Source organism: Neopelma chrysocephalum, unplaced genomic scaffold, assembly GCF_003984885.1.
Source record: "Neopelma chrysocephalum unplaced genomic scaffold, ASM398488v2 Primary Assembly neopelma1_147, whole genome shotgun sequence".
In the NCBI taxonomy this organism is placed as follows: Eukaryota; Metazoa; Chordata; class Aves; order Passeriformes; family Pipridae; genus Neopelma; species Neopelma chrysocephalum.
Genome location: NW_020897809.1, coordinates 1,178,509 through 1,206,405, shown reverse-complemented (window position 1 = coordinate 1,206,405; position 27,897 = coordinate 1,178,509). Strand labels below are relative to the sequence as shown.

General features: G+C 47.1%; 2 protein-coding genes across 2 annotated transcripts in view; both read left to right on the top strand.

The window, feature by feature from the left end:
- Window positions 1-10: 10 nt before the first annotated feature.
- Window positions 11-27,502, top strand: HEMK1 (HemK methyltransferase family member 1). Its single transcript, XM_027700621.1, has 11 exons — window positions 11-188; window positions 1,992-2,434; window positions 2,909-3,000; window positions 4,123-4,216; window positions 17,052-17,201; window positions 19,228-19,292; window positions 21,527-21,576; window positions 22,212-22,317; window positions 23,271-23,366; window positions 25,061-25,174; window positions 25,512-27,502. Exons 2-11 carry the CDS (start codon window positions 2,174-2,176, stop codon window positions 25,546-25,548), a joined length of 1,065 nt encoding a protein of 354 aa, XP_027556422.1. The 5' UTR covers window positions 11-188; window positions 1,992-2,173; the 3' UTR covers window positions 25,549-27,502.
- Window positions 26,572-27,897, top strand: part of MAPKAPK3 (mitogen-activated protein kinase-activated protein kinase 3) — a 122,540-nt gene continuing 121,214 nt past the window's right edge. Inside the window, exon 1 of the mRNA XM_027700613.1 lies at window positions 26,572-26,747. Within this exon, the coding sequence (XP_027556414.1) occupies window positions 26,589-26,747 (159 nt within the window). The 5' untranslated portion in view covers window positions 26,572-26,588. The remainder of the gene's footprint in view (window positions 26,748-27,897) is intronic.

Sequence of the window (27,897 nt, the reverse complement as noted above, 5' to 3'; positions counted from 1 at the left end):
CCCCCCCACCCCGGCCTTGGTCGGGGCGTTGCGTGTGCAGGGAAGGCCGGGAGGAGCGGCCGCGTGCCGGTCCCGGCGGGGCTCTGTGGAGCACAGGTCCTGTGAGGAGCGGGGGGTGTTCAGCCCGGAGGAGGCTCAGGGATGGCCTCGCCACTCTCTACATCTCCCTGACAGGAGGGTGTAGCCAGGTGGGGATCGGGCTCTGCTCCCAGGTAACCAGCAATGGGACAAGAGGGCTCGATTTTACTCTGTGCCAGAGGAGGTTTAGGTGGGACAGTAGGAAGAAGTGCTACACAAATAGAGTGACTGGATGTTGGAATGGGCTGCCCAGGGAGGTAGTGGAGACTCCCTCTCTGGAGACATTCCAAACGCTCCTAGATGTCTTCCTGGGTCACGTGCTCCAGGTGACCCTGCCTTGGTAGTGGGGTTGGACTCGGTATTCTCCAGAACTCCCTTCCAACTCTAACGATTCTGTGATTAATAATGCCAGTAATGCCAGCATTGTTCCAGCTACGGTCAATTAAGGTCTTCTCTGCCTCCCTAACAACACTAATGCTTGTTAAAGCTTTATTCCTTTAGTGCTCCCCTTGTGGCAGTATCCCCTAAAGGGGGCCTTGGAGTGGGAAGCTGCCTGGGTAAACACTGTGTCTGAGAGGCTGCTTATGCATAACATAAAGGCAAGTTTCATAGGGACTGTTTGTCTCTCTGCTGAGAGTAATGCAGAGGGTAAGGAGGGGATTCTTGAGCTCTTACAGCTCCCACCCCTTTGCCAGGAGGTAGCAGGTAAGCCAGTCTGGAGATCTTTGCTGCAGGGTTTTCCTTCTGAGCTTTGTTTGATACTACAGAGGAGGGCAGTGGAGGCCTGACTGTCCCATGGTTTTGCTGTGCAGCAGGAGCAGGGCAGGTGCCCCATGGAGCTCGGCTGTGGTGCCAGCGTCTGCCAGGCTGGAGCAGAGCTGGCATCCCCAGCTGTCCCTGCAGCAGCACTCTTGTGGGGCAGGGAGCCGCTCTGGGTGCTGCCAGCTGCTCAGGAGAGGGATTTAGCTGTGTGGTGCCTTTCTCAACTGGAGTAGAGGAGGTTGTGGCCTCTCCCAGACAGTGTTGAAAAGCAGCCATCAACAGAGGAATGGAAATGGGCTCTCAGGGAAACCCACAGTTGCTCCAGGGGCTGTGAGTCAGAAGGGAGGGGGGGCCCTCATTTCAGATGGATCACAGCAGGAAAATGTGGTTGTTGTTCTGTTTGTTTCCCACTGTTCCAAGTGTGATATGCAGCAGCTGTTTTGTAAAGTTTCATTTCCTTTGTCTCCTGCAGTCATCTTGTTTGTTTTAATTCCCTCTCTGTCTGGCTCTGCCTCTTCTCTCCTTTGAGAGACTGACTTCCCTCTGGCAGGGTTTACCCTTTCTGGCCTTTCCATCTTCCAAGTGTTTCTCTTCCCCCTGTTACACTGTTTTTTTCCTTTCTCTGCCCTTAGCAGCTCAGCTCTGGCCCTGTGACCCCTTGTTTGCCCTCTGGGGACAGTGACAGTGTGGAAGACCCTTGACCCACTGAGTCCAGGTCTTCTGTGAGCATCCCTGCTAACCTAGGACTTGGGTTTATGAGCAGAGAGAGGAGTAAAAGAAGGAAATGGGGAGAGACTGAAGGTCTTCCTGCAGAGAGCCAGGGTGATCTGTGGGGTGGAGAGCCGAGGGCTGGAGCTGCAGGTTGGTATGTCAGTGGCTTTTTGGGAGCAAGAACAGGCAGGAGTGCTGTGCCTCTGTAGGCAGCTTGTTTTTGCCCTGCCGTGGGCAAGGACTGTCCTCTGACCTGTGGAGAAGTGGATTGCAGTGACAGAGCTGGTTGGCTGTCACCTGAGTCTTTTTTTGGTGTAATCTTAGGCTGTGAGTAGTTGGTTTTATACCCATGGGCAGGGGTTAGGGCAAGCAGTCTGTGTTCTGTCAGAGGGGAACCTGTGATTTGGTGAATTCAGCCTGTTCTCTTACCTTGTTTCTAGACCAGAAGAGCTGCAAAACAGTGCCATTGTCACGCTGCCCCGAGGAGAACCCGCTGACTGTGGTCAGCTGGTGCTCAGCCACAGTGGCTGGTGTTGGCACCAGGCGTCCTGGGAGCCTCAGCACTGACTGGATCAGCAGATGGCAACAAGGAACACGTGTGGAAACCGGAAACTGCACAACAATGAGATGCCTCAGCCATCCACTGCTCAGGAGGTTGTTGAGCCTCTCACCTCAGCATGTGCCAGGGCGATTGAGTCCAAGTGAAGCTGGTGTCCTCAGTCCAAACCAGTTGTCTCTGAGGCAGAGCTGCAGTGCAGGACCTGGGCTCCTGACTGCCACTGATATGGTCAACTACTGGCAGAAGGTGTTTGAGATAAATGGGATCCCCGAAGCACGAGAATCCAGTCAATACATTGTGTCATTTGTTCTGGGAGCAAAAACAGTTAAGTAATAGGAAAAGAATAAGGTCTGTGCTTGCCTCTCACTTTGTCATTTTGATTGAATCCCTTACCTTCCTTTTTATCTCACTTGTGGGGAATAGAACAACTTATCTTTCCTTAAATGGCAGAGAGGGTGAGCCATAGTTTATTATTGCCAGTAGAACACTTGGGGCCTCTTAAATGCTGTCCTTTGCAGGGACTGAAGTGTAACCCGTGACATACACATTTACCTCGATTTTGCCTGATGAAGTGATTCTTAATTTTACTTATTGTGAGCTCCAAAAAGTAGCAGAACAGTTGTACAGGTTTGTTTCTAAACATGCTGATAGGTCCTGTTCATTGCCTGGGCTTTCCAGCAGTCCCAGGTATATGTGATTGTCAGTGCCCTGGATCTCCCTAGAGGATGCCCTTGGCAGGGTGGCAGAGGACACCCCAGTGGCACAAGGGGGCAGGTTTTAAAGTGACTTTATCTTCAGTTTCAGAGCCTGAATTCCAAAAGCCTCCACACTCCACTTACAGCAATGCAGCAGGAGCAAATCCAGCAGCTGAGCAACAGGCGACTAGAAAGGTAAGAGTGTCCTCTTATTGCTGTTCCTTTAGAGGATTTTCCTTCAGCCTTAAATCAGCCAGAAGAATGGTAGCAGACAACAGCAGCTCAGATGTCAAGTAACGGTGCTGTGTTGGTCTCTAGTGGTGATTAAAGTGGTGGGCAAAACTTTTCCACCTGATGCCCAGGGCTCTTCCTGCAAGGGTGCTGTCCAGCTGGTCAGCCCCCAGCCTGTACTGGTGCATGGGGTTATTCCTTCCCTGTTTGTAGGGCTTCATATTACCCTGCTGAATTTCTTGAGATTCCCATCAGCCCATTTCTCCAGAGGTCCCTCTGGAAAGTAGCACACCCATCTGGTCTGTTAACCACTCCTCCCAATTTTCTGTCACCTGCAGACATGCCGAGGGTGCTCTCTGTCCCTGCATTCAGGTCACTAACAAAGGTGTGATGTGGTATTGGCCCCCCTGTTGACCCCGGGGTACTCCACTAGTGATCAGCCTTCATCTGAGCCTTGCTCTGCTGAGCTCAGCCCTCTGGGCCGCACAGTTCAGTCTGTTTTCAGTGCACCTCGTTTATCTAGTCTGTACTTCATCAGCCGGTATATGAGGGAGTTATGGGATACAGTATCAAAGCCCTTGGGAAAGTCGAGATACACAGTATTTATTGATTGCTCTCCTCCTGCACCAAACTGGTCATTGTGTCGTGGGTGGCTACCAGCTCAGTCAGGAATGATATCCCCTTACTAAATCCATGCTGACTGCTCCCTGTACTTGCTATGTTTGGAAGCAGTCTCTAGGGCTGCTTTGTTCCATCGCTTTCCCCACTATCTGTGTAAGGCTGACTGACCTGTAGTTCCCTGGGTCCAGTGCCTGATAACAAACTCAGCTGTGGGAACGCAGCTCCCGAGAGTGCACATGGACATTGCTCACACAGCTGAGCCTGGGGCTGTGCAGCTGCTCCCCCTCAGAAGGGCTGTGTGCTCAGCAGTGAGGTGTGTGCCCAGCAGTGAGGTGTGTGCCCAGCAGTGAGGTGTGAGCTCAGCAGTGAGGTGTGTGCTCAGCAGCAAGGTAAGTGTGGCATGAGAGCTCCTCTGGCTCACGGAGCATAGTCCCAGTTGTTCACACTTGCTCTTGCCTGCCACAGGATGCCAGTGCAGTATGTGCTTGGTGAGTGGGACTTCCAGGACCTGACCCTGAAGATGAGACCCCCAGTATTCATTCCACGGCCTGAAACAGAGGTATGGCTGTGGGGGCTGTGAGGCTTGGGTGTGTGAATTCTGTGACACAGCACAATCGCAGCACTGCTGTGGAGGCACCCTGTGTGTCCTGAGGTTGTAGTGATGAGGTCAGGTCATTCCACTTCTTTTAGAACAAGGAGGGGATTCTGATCTTGTGATCTGGAACTGATGCTGGTGACCTTTGCCTCCTGGCTCAGAGCAAGAGATGTTGCAAGCTGATGTTTCACTTAATTACACTGAGATCCATCACCATTGATGGAAGGACTTGGCTTTGCTTTCCTTAGTTCTGCTATAGGAAGGACTCATAGCAGTTCAAAATCTATACTGATATCCCAGTGGCTTAGTACATTGATACAAGGATAAGAATGTAAACATTGTCCAGAGGCTGCCAGCAAACCCCTGCAGTAGCAGGAAGCTGCTACTGGAAAACAGTAATGGATTCCAGAGAGCTTGTTTGTCCATGTGCAGGCTGAAACAGTGCAGGCTGGTAGGAAATGGCACCTACCACCTGTGTGATGGCTCCATGGTGGTTTCTGGACAAACACAGGAAACTGAAAGGTAAGTTCTGACCTGGGCTGGAATTAAACATGACTGTCAGTCATAAGAATGTAAAGGACAGCCATACATGACCAAGTTAAAACTGCCTTTTCCCCAGTGTTCCTGCTGCTACAGAAAAGCCCAAAAACTACATAGTGACGCTTTCCCTGACAGTAGCCTAGCTTTCAGCACATGGACCATCCTAGCAAGGAAACTCTTTACTAGCCCTCAGGAGAGTTTAAGATTGTGAGGGGTTTTTTTTCCTGTGTTTTGGATTGGTTTATTTTCTTCTGGATCTTGGGTTAAGTTTTGGAGATGAAGTGGTCTCCATAGCTTGTCTATTTATGAGTCCCAGAATCTTAGTTTCAATCTAGTAGTCATTTCTTCAGTTGTTTGCCTGCTGCTTGGTGATTGTTGTAGTGTTCAAAAATTAAACAAAAGTTAACAGGCAAAGACAGCCTGTGCTTCTGTTGTGCCCTTTGAGGAAGAGGTTGCTGCTGACATCTGTGAGAGGGTTTCAGACCGTTTAGTGGGAATCAGCACAACTACCACTTAGACATCCTCTCATCTCAGCCTGTAGAAGAATATTCAGAACCAGAGCCCTAATTTGGTGTGGGGCATTAGCAGCATCTCATGGAGAGCCTGCTGGGCCCTAAATCGTAGTGATGGCACTTGTGTCCAGGGAACTTGGGAGCTCTCTGCTCTGTCTGGGTTGATCACTCTGTGGTGTTGAAGTTTGGAGACAGAGCTCTCTGGAGCTCTGGAATAGTTTTGCCAGTTGGAGCCAGTGATGGTTGGCTTTGTTATTGTCAACAGCATTTCTGCTCTGGTTGATTGAAGAGAGTATTTCCAACCTCTGACTCCTCATTAGTTCTTGGATCATTGAAACCAGAGGGAACTTCAGTTCTGCAAGGCGAAGTATCTGCTGGCAAGGCTTCCTCTGGGGCTGTGCTCTGATTCTCCCCATGCAGTGCCAGGCCCCAAACAAAGGCCTATTGTGTGGAGTGGAGGGCGGGGTGGCTGTTGATGCCTGAGAACGTTGTTAATTGAGCCCACATGCCTGGGTTTGGTACAATCACCTCCTCTTGCCCAAACTGGAGTGCAGTGCTGTGCAACACGCTATGTTTGAAACCACTTAACATACCCTGGTGCAAAGATGTAGCATGAACAGCTTAACCCAAGCCTCATCCCTGGGAAAACTTGATTTAATGTGTCACTTTGCTTACTCTGAAGGAATGTGTTTAGCACATTTATTATGGAAGACCAGAAGTTTGTGATGAATAGCTCAGGAACGGAGCTCTGAGGGCAGCTCAGAGTTTCCTTGTGATGTTCTGGGGAGGTTACTGTGACCTGAAGAGCCTTGGGGACAGGATCCAGCTGTTTAGCAGCACCTGGCAGGGCGTGGCTTCAGACATGTGCTGCTTCCAGGAACCGTGTCCTGTGCATAACCTGCTGCACAAAGCACGTTGGTGTCCAGATCCTTTCCTTCTGCTGGAAGGAAAGGTTGGTCATCTCAGACTGGGAGCTTTGTGTGGTGTGTTTGGGTTGGGGTTTGCCTACGTTTTGTTTCATCAGAGTAATTTTTTCAGCCTTTACTGGACTTTAAAACTGCATTGGAAATACCTCCCTTCAGAAATGCTGAAATTCGTTGCATCTGTTGCTTTCTTTTTGTTTAGGATTTGTCTGCAGTGTTCTCAAATCCAATAGTGCTGAAATTTTTCACCAAATACTATCTGTAAACAATCCTTGTTCTTTAGGAAGCAGTTCATTATCAGCGTTGTTATCCCAGGTTCATGTTGCTCATCTGTGATTGAACACACAAGCCACGTGTTCTGAGCAAATGTGACTCCCTAAATTGACTTTTTGGTGCACATACACAAGCAGCTGCAAAATTTGCTTCCTAATTGTATTTATGTAGCTTCATCAAGTGCTCCTGTATGTTGATGCAAGTCTGAGAAGAAGGGGAGCTGAGTTTATGACACATTTTGTTGTCTGGCTACAACAGAAGGGTTGTGACTCTTGCTCCCAGCGCCCTGGTAATGGCATGAAGTTAAACACAGCAGGGCACAAACCACGAGCATTGTTTTGGGCCTGGGGACAGGGACACATGCAGAGAGAGAAGCTCCCTTGCCTGCTCAATGTTGCCCTGTGAAATTTGCCCCGTGCAGACTGTTTAGTTCTCTGGGAGCTGAGCCCTCTCCCGTTCTCTCCCTCCGGGAATATTTTTCAGCACATGTGGCTTCATTCTTCTGTTCCATGGGAAACTGGGAACAAAATTAGGGAACTAGCAGGTCCTGTTTAAGGTCTGGCCTGCTGTGAGCAAAGCTTTGGCCTCGCTGCTGCAAGGGCTGAGTGGGTTTGTGAGGGCCTGTGGAGCTCTGCATCCTGCCAGCTTTGCTCCTGTGGCACTGGTGCCAGGCTTCTGCCCTGGGGATGTTTGGACCAACGTTTAGGGGTGTGCTCAGTTTCATATTATGTTTTTTATGCAATTATTCTTGTAATGTCAAGGCATCCCTGTCTCAACACTCCTTGGTCACTGTATTAATGGAGAAGAAAGACCTTTTCCCAAAGCAAGGCCTCTTAAAATGAGGACAGAGAGAAGGAGAATCCAGCCAACCATGGATACATAATTTCTTTCTTGTCCAGGCAAGTATAGGCCTCACCACGGATTCCTTAAGGGAAGGTTTGGTCTGGTCCAGGACTTGTCTGAAGCAGTTTGGGGTACGTGGCCCTCCCGTCTCTTACCCCTGGAGGGCGCTCCAGGCTTAGGATCGCGGGGTTCCTGATGGTTCTGTTTCCTATCACTTATCCCAGGATTTCTGGTGTTTCTAAAGAGGCTTATTTGCTCAGTGGAAGCAAAAATGGCCATCTTTCATCGCTTGCAACTATTGTGTTGGCACAGGCAGGTTCTCAGACACTGAGCTTTTGCTTCTCCTGGAGGAAAGCTGCTGGGACTGTGGGACTGTGACAGTCCTCCCAAGCAGCTCTGGAGATCTCCTCCCAGCAGCAAAAGCAAAAGCTCAGGCCACACAGGAGTCTCCTGGAGTCACCTCCTTCACCTGTTGTGAGCACAAACTCACACCCTACATAATTTTTTCTGTCTTGGATTTTGTTGTGGTGGCTGTCCATTGTCCTGTAAGGGGAGGCACTGCAGGCTGAGGATGTGTGTTAGGCCTGGGAGACATCTTAGGGAAAGAAACTACAGATCTGTGGCATGCTGAACGTTTAGGAGTGATGCAAAAAAGATCGTGGCTATAATCTCCTGTGAGAGAAAGAAGAAGACTCAGTGTGTCAGACTATATTGGTGGGTCTAGGTCAGTGCACTGGGGCTCATCTGGGCTCGTAGCAGATGGTGGGGGCAAAATCACAAGGGAAAAGATGGGTGTGGAAGGATCCCCTTTTCTTCTGACAGTCAGCAGTTAAGGACTGGTCTTAGCCAAAGCTGGATTTGGGGCCATCCTGCTTCATAATCACTAATGGATCTGTCCTCCATTGATTTGTTTAATCCTCTTTGGAGTCCATCTGTGTCTGACCTCCCTGACATCATCTGGCAGCGAATCTTTCTAATTTTGTGTTGTAAGTGGGAAAAGTGTGTTCTTTGCTTCTGGTGCTGCCTGCTCATTTAACCACAAAGGAAAACCTTTACTTTTTACTGCATAACACTTCAGTCATTCACTTAAGTGTCTACAGCATGTGTAATTTTTAGTTATGTCGCTGTCTAATCAATTTTTTCCACCTATGATTTTTAAGCTTTTTGCTTGTTTCCCAAAATAGGTTGTTTCTTTCCCATGAAAATGTGCTCAAAAGCCCTGAAGTCATTGCTGTTTACTTGCATCTGTCCCTGGAATGGCAGTCATTGTGTGGGGTGTTCTGTGAAGGCACTTGAGTCAAAGATTTGCTCAGAGAAACCTTTCACAAAGGTTAACTTTACTTCTAGCTAAACATAATCATTAACCTTTCAAGAAGGTCCAGCACACAGAGAAGGGAGGATTTTCCCTTCTTGACCTGCATATGCAAATACACAGATTGCAAGGTGGGGCCTTTTGCCAGTGCTTTATGTCAAAGCAGTGACACATTTTCTGGTTTAATCAGTGCTGAAAGGAAGCCTTTGATGCAGAAATGTCCTTTCATTTCCTTAATTTCATCACCACAGATGGTTACTTTTTGGAATGGTCTGAAGGTCACACTGTCTAGTGGGTACAGGCATTGGTCAGGGCTCAGGAGATTGGCTTTTTCTGCCTGGTATTGCCTCTGACCAGTTGTCCCTTCAAAGGAAGGCTGCTTCTCCTTTCTGTGTCACTGACTTCCCAGTTTTGGAAATGAAAAGGGTCATGGTGCCCTGTCTTGACATAGCTTAAGGTCCTTTCTTGAAATATGTGGAGACTTGTATAAGGTATGTTGCACATAAATGCAGTAGGGCATTATTTAATAAATCAAATGTTAACTGCTGTCTGTCAAAACAGAGCTGCAAACAAACTTGCTAAAGGTGGAGCATTGCTGCGTGGCCTCACATAGATCACATTTTGCCCATATGATATGCAGTATTTTATCACTATGTTGGAGGAGAACCATGTTTTCTGCAAGTGGGCTGTGGCACAGAGGCTGGGGAATGGGAATTATGAAGGGAGCCTGTTGTTGCTGCAGAGCAATTGGAATTGCCCTTTGAGCTGGGCGCAAGTGTTTAATAGGGTCATATATACAGAGACAAATAGCACAGCCTGTGCCTCGTGGCTGAGGCATTTCTGCTGCCAGAAGTGCTTGGAGGAATATTTGGGATCTCCAGTATCTTATGGATGTTGGCTGACACCATGAGCACCCTCTTTCAGGGCTGCCCAGTGGGCTCACGTGATCCTTGTGTGTGGGTCAGGGGATTGCCATGTGCAAGTAGCAGATTAAAGAATTAGTGCTGCAGTAGTGGAATAGCTGCAGAACTATTATGTCCAGTTATGTTACTGACTGGTTGTGAGAGAAGTGGAAAACTGGGTTTGGAGAAAAACCAGTATGTGGATTAATAGCTGGAAAAATTCTGCCTTGTTGTTACAGACTGCTTAGCTCATCAAAGACAAGCTTAAGGGTTAATTAGCTGGCACAGGGAGCAGGAATTCGATAACTGAAATCTCTCTGGTTTCACAGACAAGTGTACAATAAGCACTAGAAATGCAGGCCAGAAGAAAAGGTGCACATCTTTACCAGAGAGTGTAATAAAATGTTGAAACAGTTTAACAGGAGTCTGTTGCTGGCCACTTGAAAATCAGGACAGAATGTTTTCCCCAGACAGATTTCTTCTTGTTCAAAAGGAAATGATGGAAGGAACAGGGTTATTCCTGGCTAACTGGCCTTGATGAACTATGGTGGTAGTTTCTTCTGACTTCCTATCCAAGAAAAAAAGGCTCTGCTATTGCAGAGAATTACTTCTAAGTCGGTGATTTTCAAAATGTAAAAAATGTAAATTTAAAGCTAAAATCTGTGCTGAAGGCGAGGAAAGCAACAGCTGTTCTTTTAAGTCATGCACAAACCTGTTCCCCAGGTTAACATATACAGACTTACCTAATATGTTCCCACAGATCTCTGTGTCATTAATGCCTGTATTTTTTTGGTCCTAAAAGAACTCTGATGCCTTTAGCTTTTTAATCTCCCTGTTCTGATTGAAAGAGGGTCTCTGTTTCTGTGCATTTCAGCAGGGTAGTGTAGCTCATCAGCCATTAAAGCAGGATGTAGGACTAGAATGGAGAAAAACAAACCATAGGATGGCTGGAACAGATGGGACTCAAGGAGATTCCCACGTGAGTGGGGGAAAAAACCATTTCCTCCCCCCCAGCTTTTTTCAGACATCCAAGTAACTGGAATTTCAGAGCTAGGGATTAGTGAGCTAGAGCAGTGCCTCCCTCCAGATGCTGTGTCTGGCAGGGGTCAGTAGCAGTATCTGCAGAGAAAGGAGATACCTTGCTAGATATAGATGTCTGGATAGCCAGAGCTCTGTGCTGGAGGCTTGAGGGACGGCCACAGTGCCGTGACTTGGAGCCACTCTTGCCCCTGGGCTGTGGCTAAATTTAGGCATGGCAGCTGTGGGAATTTCTCTTGGGCACGGGCACGTATGGGTTGCTACAGTTGCTGCCGATTGCTAAAATCAAGTCTGGGTGCTGTCACAGCCTCTGCTCCAGCAGATGAAGCAGCACTTGGCATGTGCCCTGACACATGTGTTACAGAGAAGCCAAAGCCCTTCCTCAGTATTAGGCATGCTTTGACCTGCTTGTCTGTCACTGCTAATGCCTGATAAAGGTGGCTACCTTTTATTCTAAAATCAGCAGCTCTCTGTGCAGCTATTCTGATTACTGTACTTTTATAGGGGGAGTTTCCTGGGCTTGGTGCAATGTTTTTTTTCTTTTTTACTACGGTGCCAGGCAGAAGAGCCCAGGACAAGGCCCCTGCCTGCCCACGAAGCACTGGGCTGCCTTGGTGGCTTGGTTTTGGAAGTGGGGTACTTGGCAGGGATCTCCTAGGGCCATTGCCTTGGAGTTAGGTTTCCAGCTTGGCTTCCTGCTGTTTTGTCATGTGCTGATTTGCAGCCAAGTGGACAAACAGGAGGGGAGGGGTGATTTGGTTAATATCAGATCAGGCTCTATGGAAAGTCCTGGATTCTGAGAACAGAAGTTTCTGGAAAGCACACAAATAAAAACAATCCCAGGAAGTGTGCGAGAGCAGAGAGAAGGTGCTTTTCCTGGGTCTTTTGCTTTCCTTGTCCTGTTTGCCAACCTGGGAATTGAGAGCTCCCTGTCACCCTGGCTCATACCCCTGAAACCTTGTTTTCCCTGCTTTCCCCAGAGCACGTGGGGCACAAAAAAAGGTGCTTATAGGGAACATAGTGTGAGTTTGTGACATCCAGCCTTGCCTTTCCCGTGCCTCCCCTCTCGTTTCTCTCAGCCTTGTGCTTTAGCGGCTGAAGCATCCGATGGGCAGTTCCCTGTTGCTGGGCTGGAGCACAGGATTCCCTCACTCTGGCCCTGCACACGGCTGCACTCTGGAGCACAGGAATCTCTGCTGGGGCTGGACACAGCCTGAGCCTGCGCTGGCTGCTGGCTGGGCCTGCAGCTGTGGGGCTTGTGGTTTGGGTGCTGGCAGCCCCTGGCCTCACACTTGCTCTGTGCAGCTGTGGTTCCAAGAAATACAGTGAACTGGAGACCTGGCCACAGGGGAGAGGTGATACCGAGAACCTGTGAGAACACCAGTGGTGCTGGGGGGCCTCGGGGAACCGCAGCTGGGGGTGGGAGGGTGAGGCAGAGGCTCAGGGGAAGCCGGAGGTGTGCACAAGGGTTTGCGTTTGTTTCGCTCAACAGAGAAGGTGGGGGGGGAGAGAAAACCCAAATAAAAGACAGTGTGAACTTAGGGTGAATCTGGCAGTGAAGCAAGACTTCCTGGAATCATGAGGTGAGAGCGGCTTGGCTGAGAGACAAAAGCTTGAGAGCCTCTTGAGTGCTGGAAATTAAGTAGCATCGGAAGCAAATATTTGTGTCCCCTGTACGTGGAACCGCAGGCAATCACAGAATCCCAGAATAGTTAGGGCTGGAAGGGACCTCTGGAGATCACCCAGTCCAACCCCCTTGCCAAGGCAGGACCACCTGGAGCAGGTGACACAGGAACATGTCCAGGTTGGTTTGGATGTCTACAGAGAGGGACACTCCACACCCTCCCTGTTCCAGGGCTCTGCCACATGCAACAGAAAGAAGTTCTTCCTCATGTTGAGGTGAAACTTGCTGTGTTTTAGTTTATGGCCATTGCTCCTTGTTCTGTCATTGGGCACCACTGAAGAGTCTGGCACCATCCTCTTGGCACCTGCTATTTTTATTAATTAATGAGATCCTCTCTGTCTTCACTTTTCTAGACTAAATACACTAATAGATCTCTTCTAGTCTTTCCAAACTCTTCCTTTGCTAGTCAGGACTGAATATCCTTCTCCCTCCCAAGGATGTCTGGCATTTTCCTCTGTAGATTTTAAATTCTCTTCTGGCAAAGACACAGAGGGTCTGTAGCACTCTTTTGTGCTAAGCAGCAGAGTGTAGGTCCCTGAAAACCCATCACTTGATGCCTGTGTCACCTTCAGCCCAGTGCAATCTAAAAACCCTTCCAGATACTTTGCCTTGCACCTCACTTGCCACCCTCGTGGATGCACAGGTTTCAGAGGTGGCTGGGACTTACACCCATGTGTGTGTACACCAGGCTCCAGGTTAGAAGTAGTTCTGTCAGTACCTGTACAACTGGTCAGCAGGACTTTTAGTGTGGACTGTGTTGTTACTGACAATAATTACTCATACTGTAAGCAATAATTTGAATTCTAATGACTCCACAATTGAGCATTCATCCTACCCAGTGGTTGGAATGCTGTGGGCAAATATGGAATGGGGTCACATTTCTAAGATACTTTTTTAATTTATGATTTTACTTGCTCCTTAATACAGCACTTTGATTTTTTTTTTAATTGTGTTTACATTTTTTTATATCTGTAACAGGAAAAACAACAACAACAACAAAAAAACCCAATTCAAGAGCAGCCAAGCACTATTTCTTTAGATATTGTAGACAGGGCATCTGAACAAGCTGACTTGTTCTCCAGGTTTTAGAGACACTCATTGTCAAGTCTTTGTTTTCTCCAAAATTAGCATTTTTCTGTAGTGAGGGACACTTCTCTCCAGGATGTATTGACTGTGTATTGAACCCTGTAAATAGTGTGAGTGACAGTAAGCCCTCCTGAACAGCCTGCCATTTCAGTTTAGAGTGCCAGATCCCACAGAATTTACCTAACACATTCCCAGGGTTAATCACCAAGGCTGCCAAAGTGTTTTCTCTTCTATCCCAGTGGAATTTTTGTCATTTCATCTCCAGCCTTTAAAGCTGCTGATCAAACTGAGGGTTAAAATGGCTTTTGTATATGAGATGGTTGTGCTCTGAATCTGTTCAGTTGAGAAGATGTGGGGTATCCTGCCCAGCCCTTGGCCAGCTGCTGTTGTCCCAGTTTTTCTGTCTGGGACTGGCATCTCTTTTTTGTACCATCAACCCCTTTGTTGCTCTTCCCTGGTGTTGTTCCAGTCGGATTCTTGTGCAGAGGTCGGGAATGTCTGACCTGCAGGGTGTTTTGTAGTCTCTGTATGAACACTGTAATGCTTGGCCAGAAATACATCATCTCCCAAGATGAGATTTGAAAGGGGTTCTGCAAAGTGCTGTAATTTATCAATTTGCAGTGGTGATATTTTGGAGATGGTGATGTGCTTGGAAAAGCAGAGATTTTCACTGAATCATTTGCTAGAAGATGAAGAATACTGAGAAGAATCTGAAGAAAATGGTTTCAAAACAATTTAGGATAATTTAATCATTCCTGTTTTCTGAGAAGGAAATCTAGTAGCAATGGCAGTGGGATGACTGGACACTCTCTGTGTCATGGTTGCTGGATTTTCCTGGTTCTTTGCCAGTTAAAAAACACCTTCATCTTTGCTCGTCAATCAAGTCAAATAATTATTTTCATAATTATTCAACTTTTTATTGTAGTGAGATACTTATGTTTGGAAAAAGATGTAGTTTCTTTAGGTTGTCACATTATTTTTAATATCTTTTAATTTGGTACTATTATGATAAACATGCATATTATGAGAGAACCAGCCTTTGCCTCAGTAAGGAGCATATGAAATAACCAAGGCAATGAGACCAAGGGGGGTCGGGAAGCAGGATACAAAGCCTAAGGAATCCCAGCATCTCATTTCATTTACACATGTGGTAAAAGCTGAAATGGGCCATATTTAATTAGGAGCTTTGGCAAGCACTGTAAAATACTTTCACTGTGGAATGTGTAAAGTAGACATTCCATTAAAAACCATCAAGCTTGAAATTGCTAATGACAAACCTTAAGGAAGTTAATAAATGCTGAGAATAGTTCTGGTGTGTGGAAGTCACATTTGGACATTTGTAATCAGTAACTTGTGCTACTCCGGGAACAGATGGTTCTGAGTTACTGTGGAGATTTCCTGGAAATATTTGTAAGTGTCCAGAAATGGCTGGTATTTCAAAGAGTGATTTAATGGCCAAGCAGAACTTTTTGGGTGCCTCTCGGAATCATCAGCACCTGCTTTGCCAAACCAGCTGTGGTTCCAATCTCTGGCTGTCTCCACTGCCAGAGTGTTCTCAGGCTGATTCATCTGGAGCTGTTGGCTGAATGGCCAAAGCCATTTTTACACAAAAGTGGGTAGATAAGGTGTTTTATTTTTGCCTGTTGTTGTCTGATAGTCCTCTAATAGTTTCCTACAGGTTGGAGGCCTGTGAGAATGTTTTCATCCATTGCTGTCTAGGAAAGAAATGCCAGAGCAGCAGTAAGGAAAATGTGATTTTGGAGGCTGTGAGCAAAATCCTGTATGAGAGCAATGCCAATAATGACACAGTGACCAGGGCAGGGCATTGTGCTGTGACTCCTCGTCCCTGACTGGGGCTACTTAGATGTCAGTCACTAAACTCACCTTTGCAGACTGACTCTTTCCTGCTCAGCAAATGGAGATGTGGGAGAAAACAATGAAAACAGTCAAAGTGCTTGTTGCTGGAGAGCCCCTGAAGGCCCCACATGGCTGTGGCTGTGAAAAGGAGCCTAAAGAAAGACAAGGCACCAGTGGCTCCCAAAAGGCTGTTGTTGGCAGAGCCAGGCTGCTGGAAAAGCAGCAAGGCCTAACACAGCTGAGTTGAAAATCCATCTCCATCCCGGACTGTGAAGCAGTGCAAGCTTCACTTCTGTTCTCTCAGCACTGGGGGGGTGCTTGGATGCAGGGGCCCAGTACTTCAATACATTTAAAGCAGTTCATGTCTTGTGGGAAAGCTCAGAAAATGCTGTCTGACGAAACAGCCCATGCCGTGGGAGCTCTGCTCTGGGGATGGGTCATCAAAGCTCATCTACCTGAACACTTCATTTTTGTACCTGTTTGCATCCTCCCTCCCCACTTACTGCAGGTGTGGACTGGCCTGACATGAAGGATGACCAGCAGCAACAAATATCTTCCTGGACACTGCAGCTGTGCACAAGGCATCTCTTATGCTGCACCCCATGTTGGGGGATGGTTTCAAGGAAGGGCTTATGCCCTCATGTACAAGCCTGCCCAGTTCAGGCTCCTGACAAAGGCCATTGTAAAGTAGAAGAGAAGCTGACATGCCTGCTAGGCCTTGTTGCTTTTAAATATTCCTGCTTGTGCCAAGAATATGCAAGTTTCCTCGTTAAAATGGGAGGCATGTTATTTTCCTGGTAATGGATTTTATTTTTACCTGTTGGCAAAATTGAGCCAATTGTTTTTTGTTACTTTTGTCAGACTTCCTGGATTTAGAGGAGAGATCCAAAGCAGACCTCTCCAGTGGAGTATCCCAGCCATGGTGGGAGTGCCTTGGGCAGCAGGGCCTTGTTTGTGTGTTGCTGTGGGATTGCAGGGAGCTGTGAGCACCTGCTGAGCTGCTGAGGAACTCAAGGTGTTTGTGAGCTTTCTGTCTTAGAGTTTTCTCCAGTGAATAACAAGGGAAGTTCATGCTGCAGTCTGAGGGAGGCACATGTGTGTTTTCTCTTGTGGCTAGTCACTTATTTTCACAAACATGGAAATCTTGGAGACCCTTCCTGCTGTATTGGATTTTACATGACATTGTGAAGGGATTTAAAAAAGAAGAGAGTGATGGGAGGGAGGAGGCAGTGATGAGAGAGCTGCATGCAGATACAGGAGCATGGATGAAAACGTATTCCATGTGACTTTATACCAATAAAACGTAGTAGGAGTCCACAATCTGAAATCCATGCAGGGAGCTGCTCATGTGGATCATTTAGTAACCCACTGCCTTTGCTTTTCATCTGCAGGTTGGATTATTAGTTTACATGCTGTTAGCAGCTCCTCCAGATCACACAACCTACTGAGACAGTGTAGAAATCTTAAATTTTGATGCTTGCAAATTCTGAAAGCTGAAATTCTGAAGTAAATAAAATGGTGTTGCAGAAGATAATGTGCTCCAGCTGTTTGGTTATTGCTTTTCCCAACAGTGCAAGAAGATTTCAGAGGATCTGTGGGAAATTGTATCCTGAGGATTTGGTTGCTAATCAAAGCACCCTGTGGGGCAGATGGAGCTGAAGTGACTTCTGGCATGTCAGTTCCATTGCTACCATCTGTGTTTTTAAAATTAGCAACAAAAATACATTTCTCTGGGTACACAGTCGAGAAATTTAAACTGCAGCCCTCAGCTCACAAAGGTGCGAATGAAAACAGCTCCCTTAGTAATATTATTTGTTTGTTTTTGTTAGGATCTCGTCTCTTTAGTTGTGGAGGAAGAATCTCAGAAATGTGCGAATTCAGGCCCCTGCTTCCCAGTTCCTGTTCCTCATCCTGTGATCCTGGAGGTCGGCTGTGGCTCTGGAGCAATTGCTCTGAGTCTGCTGTGCAAACTACCACAGGTGAGCTTTCTTCAGTGCTCCTGGCCCAGCAGGTGCCTGTGCTAGAGGACAGCCCCACTCTGCTCATCTTCTTTGAGATGTCTCTGGTGGGATTTGGGCAGCTCAGGTCTGTGGCAATCAGGCTCTGTAAGTTCATACTAAGGAGAGGAGGGACATTCAGGAATTGCTCTCCCCAGCTGTCTGCAGGAGCAGCAGAGACATAATCAGAATGAAAGAAGTGAATGTGCTCATTCTTCAGCTGTCACAGCTCACTTGGCCTGGAGCACTGGTGGGTGTTGGTTTAAGCTGATAACCTGGGCTGAGGACAGGAGGGACTGAGACATGGGCACACACTCATTAGTTGAATTTATGGGGCAGTCATCTCTAAATATCACCTTGCTGTGAACCAAAAGATCTTGTCTCTAGGAGACTGGAGACTGAATCCAGGGAAGGGCTTACCATAGCAATGTCAGTACTTGGGATCAATATGACAAGCATATGTCACTGCCACCACTGCCAAACCACTTTTTACAAGTCTTTTGTTCCCTGGTAACAACCCACAGCTTCTGAACAAAGTGAAAAGAGCAGGAAGGGGACTGAGGTCTGGGTCACCAAAGCCCTTCTTGCCCCTGATTCTTGTGGCATGTGACATGTTTACTGAGATACTCTTGGTAAAGAAAACGAGAAGTGAATCCAAGATCTCACTGCGTGTGCTTAAGGGGAAAGTATTCCCCTTTCCTCAGAACTGCAGACCAGCCAGTTCCTTCTCATGAACAAGAATTGCTGTAGCCAACCCCTCCTCCTGTAGAAGTGTAAACTTTGCTGTGTAAAAATTAGAGGTTGATGCCTGGAATGGGAGGGATGTTTCCTCCTCCCAGTGACCTGAGAAGGTTAATACTTGAATTTCATGACTTGAGAGTATAATTGGTCTGATTTCCTGAGCTAGGAGAAGAGTTTCATGCTCTTTTCCTTGCTTGTTAAGTTAAAGAACTGTGTCAGTCTGTCCCTGTGACTGATAACAGTCCTTTCCCAGCACAAACAACTGTGCCCAGAGAAATAAGGAGCCTTGACTGATTAGAATTAGTGGTACCCACACTGACAGCTGTGGAGTTTACACTGTGTAATCTCTGTAGCGTTTGAGGCAGAATTTGGCACTGGGGTACTGAGAAAACAGCAGCAACTTTTCATTTATGGACTCAGCTGTGTCCTTCACCTTCAGGGTCAGCTTCATGTGTGTGGTCTGTAGCCTGGGGCTGTGAAATTCATCCCCTTAGGAATGATGGCAAATCACACCATCGTCTGCAAGTGAGGGTGTTTCTTCAAGTTTCTTCAAGCATGTGTTCTCTGTGTAAATTCCTGCCAATATCTGTGCTTAAAAAGCATTAAGCAAAGCAAAACCAAGTTAGGCCTTTGCCTGTGGTTTTCCCAAGGTGGAATGGAAGGTCAAACAAATCTCTTGGCTGTGTAGCCCTGCCTCTTAACATTTTGCTGGAGAGCTCTCAGATACTTGACACGCAGTCAAGTACGTGCAGTCAATACAGGCAGTGAATGTGGTGTAAGGACTGCAGTGGAGCAACTAGGTAAAAGGTGTCTGCATAACAGATGGAAAATTCCAGAACCTCTGTCCAAGTGCTTGTGTTAATGCTGGGAGGGATTCTGTCTGCATTAGAGAGGAGAAACCTTCAACGTGATCTTCCTTCAGCCTGTGTCTACCCCAGACTAGCCAGTGTTGTGTCTCACGCTACCAGGAGCTGTGGGCACGTCAGATAATGTGAGTCAGTGTGACTGTTGCTGTCAGCTCAGAGGCCTGTCTGTTTTGGTGGCTCCTGGCTGTGGTGCAGAGTGCCTTTGGTCACCTTAGTGCCTTACTGGATGTGACTCACGATCCCAGCAGTGCCCCAGATACATTCTTCATGAGCTGTTCCTTTCAGGAGCCAAGATGAGCAGTCAGTTGTCAGTTTTGATCTTGCATGTTTGGCAAAGCTTGGGAACTTTGATGTTGTAACACGTGCTTGGTGGGGTTTGTTGGCTTTTTTTTCTGTCCCAGAGCCAGGTCATAGCCATGGATAAAGAGGAGGCTGCTGTGGATCTCACCAGGGAGAATGCACACAGGTACAAGACCACGTATTACTCATTTTTTGTAAATTGCTGTTTGAGAAAGACCAAGAGTCCTCAGTATTTGTACATGTAGTTCATTTTTATCACCACTGGAAACTAGAGAATGTTTGGTAGAGCTCCTAAAGTGTGTAATAACTCAGAAAAAAATGCTTATGTTTACCAGAGTATTTTTTCTTTGACTTGTGAACACACTTTGTAAAAACAGCAGCCTCAGTAAAGCAGTAGTACTTACACACAGTTTGTTGTAAAGGGTTTTCAAAGTGTTTCTTGGTAACTCCTCTTATCCCTTTCTGTGAACTCGGGAAGCTCAGGGCAGCAGGAAGAACATTTATGTCACTCAGGAGTGAAGGATAAGTGGCTCCCTAGGTCATTATTGCTGTGCTTGTGTCTGTCCTTGCTCCTCTAGAAATAAACTTGCACACTCCAATAGCACCTTTCCTCTGCTGTGCTCTGAGTGTGGCCTCCCTCAGGATCCTCCTTGCAGTCTTGGTTTAGTGGGAATGGTGTTGCTGGGCCCCAAGCTGTTTGGACACCTGTGCTGTGGCTGGGTGTTCAGAGCTGCTGAATCAAACCCTTGTGCCTGAAATCAGGACAGATGTCTGTCAGGTTGACCTTGTCCTTCCTAGTGGCTCCACTTCCTCAGCTGGTTCTTCTGTCAGGCTGTTCTGGACTGTCACTACCACAGGGAGCTCCAGAGCTGGAATCCTAGAGTGCTTCTGAGTCCTGGATCCCAGTCTCTGTAGACATTGTGAAGGGTACAGACTCCAGACTGCATCCATGTCCTCAGGAACTGCTGGGCCCTTGGCATTAATTAGAGCCATGTCACAAAGAATTCCTATGGCTGTTTCTCATGGAGTCCATGAGTTTCAAGAGGTGCTCATTAACTGGAATTTCTGTCCACAGGGCCCACATACACTTTTTTCCCAAGCTGCTGCCAGCATTGGGACTACAGAGACAGGATACTTCTGGTTCTGGCTGCACTGAGCTGTATCTCTTCACTTGCAACCCCATCCCAGCTCACAGTGAGCCTGAAGAGATGTGTAGGAACAGGCCCTTCCCAGGCTTGTCACCACACTGTCACCCTTTGCCTCCTAGCCCAGTTACACAGAATGGAGAGCAGAGGTTTCATTCTGAAGTGTCAGTGTTGAACCAAGTTCTGTTGCAATTTTTCATAGATATAGTAAAAGCTGGCCAGATCTTTGCCTCCTTGGTGGATTATTGTTCTGTCATCTGGGAAAAATTGTCTTGCTTATTAGCATTGCTTGTTGGCCTAAGAGTGCATGAGGGACTGTAAATACCATGTCAGAGAACCTCGTATTTCTCCATGGATATTTTCATTGCATCCTTAAAAACTTGTCCATGGCGTGGTGCCCTGTAGCTCTTGGGAGAGGAGCCAGCAGGATAAGCTGTGTAACTGCTTGACTGAACCCAGCTTGGATCCTGCCTGCTTTTCAGAGCTCCCTTATCCCAGCTGTGTTCTCCAGATGCTTAGGGAGTCTTACTCTCACTGTCAATCCTGTGCCCACGGCACCCAGTGCAGGAATCCCTCCCTTTCCTGATGCCTGTGTATGCTGACAGGGCAGCTGTTGCTGGTCTGGGAATGGCATCTTCTGTGGGAGGCTTGGAGTCTTGCTCCTACAGTAGATCCTGACCAGCCTGGTCTTTCTGCCTTTGCAAAGTACTTCCTCTGACATTGTTCAAATGTCCTCACAAGGGCCAGAGGCAAAACTGGGGAGAAAAGAGAGGTATTTTGATGGGTGAACCACATGGCTGAGGAACTAGAGGTTCTGTTCTGTCCTTGCTGTTGTCACTCTCCCTGTTTCTCTGACCTCTCCTGTAGTATCAGGCTGCCACCAAGCCCAAGGATACCTTCAGACTGGCCTCTCTTTCCTGTCCCAGGAGCATCAAGGGAGCTTTGCTCAGGATTCCTAAGATTTAAGGGGATCACTGTCTCAACTATTGTCCCCTGGCAAGGAGAATATAGAGGAGCCACACCCTGGAATCACCATGGGTGCACAGTGTGCTCTTGGCTTTGAATTTTGTTCCTCGAGCAAAGAGCAGGTCCTAAATTTCCCTTGAGAGGAATCCAGCTGCAGTCAGTGGGGTGGGATGTAAGTGTATCAGATAAAAGATGCAATATTTAGTGATCTGTTTGTAGAATGTACTGTTCATGAATCCACACAAACATGCCTCCTAAGCTTTCTGTTCTTGCATCTGGAATTTTACAGGCTGCAGCTCCAGGAGAGGATTCACATCATTCACCAAGATGTTTCACACAGTAACTCTTTTCACTGTTACAATTCCCTTTGTCTTTCTCCCTTTTTTCTTTGATGGGGAGGCAGGTGTGACATATACACCCAAGGGATCCCTCTGGGATGCAGGTGGCAGGAGGGTGTTGAAGTTGATAGAGAAAAAGGTCAGTAAGAAGTGAGCCAGTGAGGCTTTTCCCTTCAGAGATTTCCAGACCATAGATCAGCTGAGAGAAGTCCCTGCCGACACCAGAAGGTGAATTGTTCCTGGTTTTAGGTGTCCAATGGTTGTATCTGAGCTGGTAGTACAGGTGCCCTTCGCTGTTACTGAAGAGAGGCAAACATATACATGTTGTAATTCATGCCATGCTGACATGGATGCTTTAGATAAACTTGCACATGCCTGTCTCTCCACTGATATTAGAGGGAGCTCATATATTTAGCTTAGATTAAATGCCCAGCCTTATTCACCTGAAATTAGGTGAGTTGAACCAGGGAAGGATACTTGTCCTACCCAGACTTGGCTTGTCAGTTAAAACTGACATTTGCTGAGGCTTTAGCAGTGAGGTCGATGCTTGGCTGTTCCCTGGGTAGGATGTTGACACTGAGCTTATAGGGAAGATGCCACAGTTCAGAGCTGGTTGTGATTCTTCTTCTTTTCTAGGTTCTGCCAAACAGCTGCTGCTCTGGGGCCCCATAGATGTCATAGTCAGTAACCCCCCATATGTTTTCCATGAGGACATGGCTTCCTTGGATGCAGAAATCCTCCGGTAATCAGACAAATAGAGTTTTCCTCTCTTGTTCCTTGGAGCAAGGTTTTCTGTCTGCTTCCTTGTACTACACACAACTGCACACAAAACATGTAAATGCAGTATACATGTGCAAAGTGTGGGTGTGTTTATATGGTATATAATAATTCAGTGTTACTTTGATACTGCTTACAGGCCTGAAGCAGTATCAAAGTATTTTAAATACTCATTAAAATGGAAAACGCACACACTTTGAAACCAACAAGTTCTCAATCCAAAATTGTTTCAGAGCATTTTTCCTGTTAGACTTTTTTTAAATAATTGGCGTGAGTTTATAAAAGAAAGAGTAATCTGAGCAGCTTTTTGTGATGGGTGGAAATGCTGCTACCCATTCTCATCCCAATACATGTCTTAAGCAGAAAAAAAATGAATAAGCTCTTTTGGGATGTGGAACTACTTTGCGTGTGCTGGTTCTTCCCCAAACTTGATTGTCTGCGTGTCAGGACAAAGTCCTGCCCCCACCTCTGTCTGAGATGTGCACCACAGTTCTGAAAGCTGAGCTCTCTCCCCCCCAGCTGGCTCTGCTGGGTTAGCAGGCAGCTGATGTGGTTGTTGGCTTGGTTGAGAGCAAGCAGCAATCCCTGGCTGTGCAACCCCTTCTCTCCCTGTGCAGCTCACACAGAGAGAACAGACCCACTGCTGGAAGTGTGAGCCCCTGGCTGCAGCTGGCTCCTCATCTTCAGGCACACTCCAGGGGATGTTTTCTGCTGGTGCTAAAAGTGGAGTTTCTCAGCCCAGTGGTAGCTGCCCTCCACTCCCTGTATTTGACAGGAAAGCCCTGGGTGCTGTCCCCTGCTGTAGGAGCACTGGAGCTCAGGTGTGTTTGGTGCTCCTCTCTCCACAGAGCCTGGGGTGATCCATTCTCAAGGGCCACATTAATTGCTGTTAAATGTCATCTTTTTCCCACACTCCAGCTATGAGGACCTTGATGCTTTGGATGGGGGAGATGATGGGATGAGAGTCATCAAAACAATTCTGGCTTTGGCTCCTTCTCTTCTGAAGGATTCTGGGTAAGCACTGCTCTCTCTTTGAATTCCGTGTCCTTTATCCACTCAGTTCTGTAACTTCTATACCTTCCTGTATGAAAACAAAACAAAGGGAAAATAGTTGCAAAACTATCCCCCCATTGCCCCATTTAATAATAGCACTTCAGAAAATGTCATGTGTATGAGCAAAATTAGCTTGAAATGGGTTGATAAAGGGATACAGGCCTTCCTTGACTGGTGGTGCTGTTTCATGGTCATTACTGAAGTGGGAACCTTTAAAGGTCAAAACAGGAACAAAAAGAACATGGAAGAGAGTGCAAAAAGCAGGGGAACTTTTTAAGGTGAATAACTGATGGAAGGAGAAGCATTGTAGAACTCTGGGAGGATGGATGTAGATCTCTATTCCCTCCCACCCTTTAATTAGGGGAAACTTGTTTATTGTGCCAGTATACAATGCTGAATACCCCAGGAGAAAGAAGATCAGCCAGGGATAGTGTCTTAGATGTTAAATTTCTCCCTGATTACTATTCAAGACTGATTGTTCCTGCTCTCTGTCATGTGGGATCCATTTTGAAGATCATCCTGCTGATAACCAAAAGTCTGAATGCACTGTTCATGTGCCAGGGCATTCACACATCCTGCTGAATATTCCTGACATTTGGCCAGCATAAGAGAGGTCATTGAAAATCTGCTGTTCTGAGAAGAAGAATGGGAATATTGAGAGGCATACTCCATGCAGAATTCATTCCTCATGCTTTGCATGACCACAGGAGCAGAAGATGCTCCTCAGAACTTCCCAGCAACAGAGACTGGTCCCATGGGGTTGTTTGTTAGGATTATTTCTTTTCCTTCCCTTTTTGCTCATTGTATAAGGTGGAGCCCCCATTGAGGAGTGGAAGTTTTTTAGGGTCAGAAATGAGATCCATGCCCAGCTTGGTGAATTTGTAGGGAGTATTCAGTGTGGGATGTTTTAGGAGTTCTCAGGACAGCGTAGGATGGGGCTTGGCCTCTGTCCTTTGCCTGCTGAAGTTGTATCTTGCTGTGCTCTCCCAGGCCATAACCAGCTCCATCCTCCACATGCCTCTGAGCTGGGGTGGTTCTGCCCCATCACGGGAGGGGAGATGGGAAGTGGGCTGGGGTTGTAAAGCCTGGCACAAATGGAAGTAGCCCTGCAGTGCCCAGGCCTAGTCCTGGTGCCCTGACTGAGGCTGGCTGATGAGTTTTGGGTAGGCCTGAATGCTGGTGGTGTTTTCATGACTGGTTTATGGAGACATTTACTATGGGAGGATGTGTGTGTTGACTTGTACTTCATGGCTCTGCTGCTTCCACACAGAGGAACTTCCTGTTGCCAGGCCAGTGCTCAGTGTCTGTGCATTTGCAGCATAAAACTGCATTCTGGCCTTACATCTTTGGGGCTTCAGGAAGATATTGCTGGTGCTATCTCTGCATGGGCTTCAAAATCTTAATACAAGGGTTTAAGTACCATGAGAATTCCCCCCCAGGTTCAACACTTTCTCCCCTGAAGGAGGCAGTTGGGATCTGCATCTAAAATGGACAGCTATGATCTGTTTTAGGATTACTGGATTGCAGTGTGTTTGCTGACCTTTTCATTTCCCGCTGGTAGGAGTCATCCAGAAGGAAAGACCTTAATTTTTATCAGTTTAACAACCTAAACATGTGCATCTCCCTGCTTTCTACACTTGAATGTGTCTTTTCAGGAGTGTGTTTCTGGAAGTTGATCCCAGACACCCAGATATGGTGGAGCACTGGCTACAGGCACACCCAAACTTACCGCTCACCCTCCGTGCCATTCACAAGGACTTCTGTGGCAAGTAAGTATTTTTTTACCTTCAGATTCTTGCTTCAGGTGTGGGTCTGTGTCCTTTGTGGAATATGTCCCTGCACCCTGATGAGTTGGATGAACTCAGCCACGGAAGGGCCACAGCTGAAGCCAGGCTTTGACAAAGTAGGGGCTCAGCCTTCTGATATCCTGAGGCAGCCTGACAAGTGTTTCTGAGTCATAAATTCTGACACAGGTAAGCATTTCTGGTGGAGTGACAGGCTTGGTGGGATTATTGCCATTGGAAAATTGCTGCTTTTATAGGATAGATGTAGAGGCACATTCTCCCAGAGTGAGACTTACAGTGCTGGTCATTCTTTTTCCCACAGGCCTAGGTTTCTGCACATCCAGAGACAAAGCAGATGACAACTGCAGCAGACATAACTCTCCTTGCAGGATGCTTTGTGCTCTTGAGCCTGGCTGACAGCTTGTGGAAAACTCCTTTTGCCGAGTGAAAGGAATCTCCACTTCATTCCCCTGTGTTGGACTCTCCCTGCAGTGACAGACCCCTTCATTTCCCGATACAGACTTCACCCAGAGATGCAGCAGTTCAACTGAGCATGTGGAAGTGTTTCACCTTCCTCAGGGAGCTGCAGGAAACTTTTTAGTCTGCTCTGCTAAAGCGGCTCATTAATCTCAGGACCCAAGATGGAGTTCACAGCTCCAGATATTTCATTAAAAATACAACTTCTCAATGTGCCAGATCACTCATTTGACCTAGAAAGGATTCCATTATTTTTTGGCCTTGAGATTCATTTATATAGAATGTGACCAGATTGGATGATAGGTCCAAATTCTGGCTTATATTGGCACATGGATTTGCAGGTATAACAGGACAGGACTGACCTGCACATTTCAAATTCAGTTCTGTTCCAGGATCCTGATGCTCCAACAGTAAATCAGCCTTTGTTTCCCACTCCTGCTAAGTGACATGCCATTGAAGGATCAGTGCACATGTTACAGCACCTGATCTACAGCCCTTGACACTTGGTGGATGCTGCCAGAATCAGTCAAAACACTGTAATAAAGATAGTGCTTCAGATCAGTATCTTTACAGGAATTGCTCTGCAATTATTCAGACCTGACAAAACACCTGGCACCCACACATTGCTCTGATAGTAATACAAGTGCCCAACTTCCATGCGAGGCATTTACTAGCAAGACTTTACACAGAAGGCCAGAGTTGCTACTCCAGTTTTGCAGATGGAGAAGTTGGAAAACAGGAGGTGAAATGACTTGTACAAAATTTGACAGCAAGCTAAGTTTGGAGTAGGACTCAGTCTCTTGACAGTGTGGGAATAGCTGAGGTCTGTCTCTTTGGGAAGGATGACTCAGAGCAGGGCTGTCTGAAACAGCACTGAGAGAAGTCCCTGAAATGGACAGTCAACATCATGACATTATAAATTATGGCAGGATTAAATTCAAGCTGCTGCTTGCTGTTGCTGCTGTTTCCAGTGTTGGAAGTTCCTTTCCTGACCATAGCTAGTGAGAGAAGGAAGGAAAGCAAGCAAAGGAAAGGATCTGGTCTCCCAGTCCAAATGGAAGCAGTTGCTGGGCCAGTGGAGGTGAGCACTCAGTAGGGGTGGAAGTGTCCAGACAGTGACCCTGCAGTCAGTGTGTGCCAGGGATGGGCTGTCAGGCCCTGTCCAGGCTGGACTTGGACTGTGCTGCCAGAAACATTAGGCAGGAGGTGCATCAGCAAACTGAGTCTGTTGGGAAGGCTGCAGCAGATTCAGAGGCATTTCATGAGCACTAATACATCTCCCTTTCCCCTCTACCTCTCCCACTCTCCCTGCTCTTTCATTCCCCCTTACCTCCTGAACACTGGCCCTGCTGCCCCAGAGAGCCCCGAGCTCGCGCTGATGTCCCAGCACTCGGGTCTCCAGCTGGATCCTTCCCACCCTCTGGGCTCTTACAGCTCTGTGCACACACTGCCCTTTCCCCCATTGTACCTCTCACACTGCATTTATCCACCCCAGGAGACAGCCATGTCCTGTACACTCTTTATTTGAAACTGTGAGTCTTCTCTGGCCTGTAGTACCTGCCCTGGTCAAACACAGTAAAGGAAACCTGGGGGAGGAGAGAACTAAAAAAGGTCAGTTAAAGTGCACTTGAGCCTAGGTTTGGAAATAAAGCCTCAGCACAGCTGATTTCTGTTTTGCTAGAGTTTTGCTAGAGCCATGAGTACAAATTTTAGTCAAAGAGATGTTGTTTTGTTTGGTTGTGGACTTGTTTTTAATAGTAATTCATGAGTATTTTTTAAGTTCAGTTTCTCAGACTGTTTAGAAATTAAATATAAAGAAATGGGTTCACAGATTTCTCCTGGCTGTTACCAGTGTTCATGTATGAAACAGAGCAACATGCACAGCTTGCTTTTGCAGGATGCCTTAAAAGCCGGGTTATGGGAGAGTTATGCAGCATCATGCTTCATTCTTCAGGGGCTGGCTGTTTCCCTGCAGCAGGCTGCAGTTAGCTGACCCTCTGAGGGTGCTGGTGGCTGGGCTGGGGAAGGCAGTGTGCTTTTTCTTGGAAGCATCAATCAGTCACTTGTCCAAGCTCTGAGCAGAACAAATCCCCTGTGAGACAGACCGTTGGTCTAATCCAGTAGGGCAAGTGTTAAATTCCTATATTTATAGTAAAGCAATGGTGAAAATGCTTGCATTTCCATGGATTTGCATTGCATAGGGGTTATATGTCTTGGAAAATCACATGGTG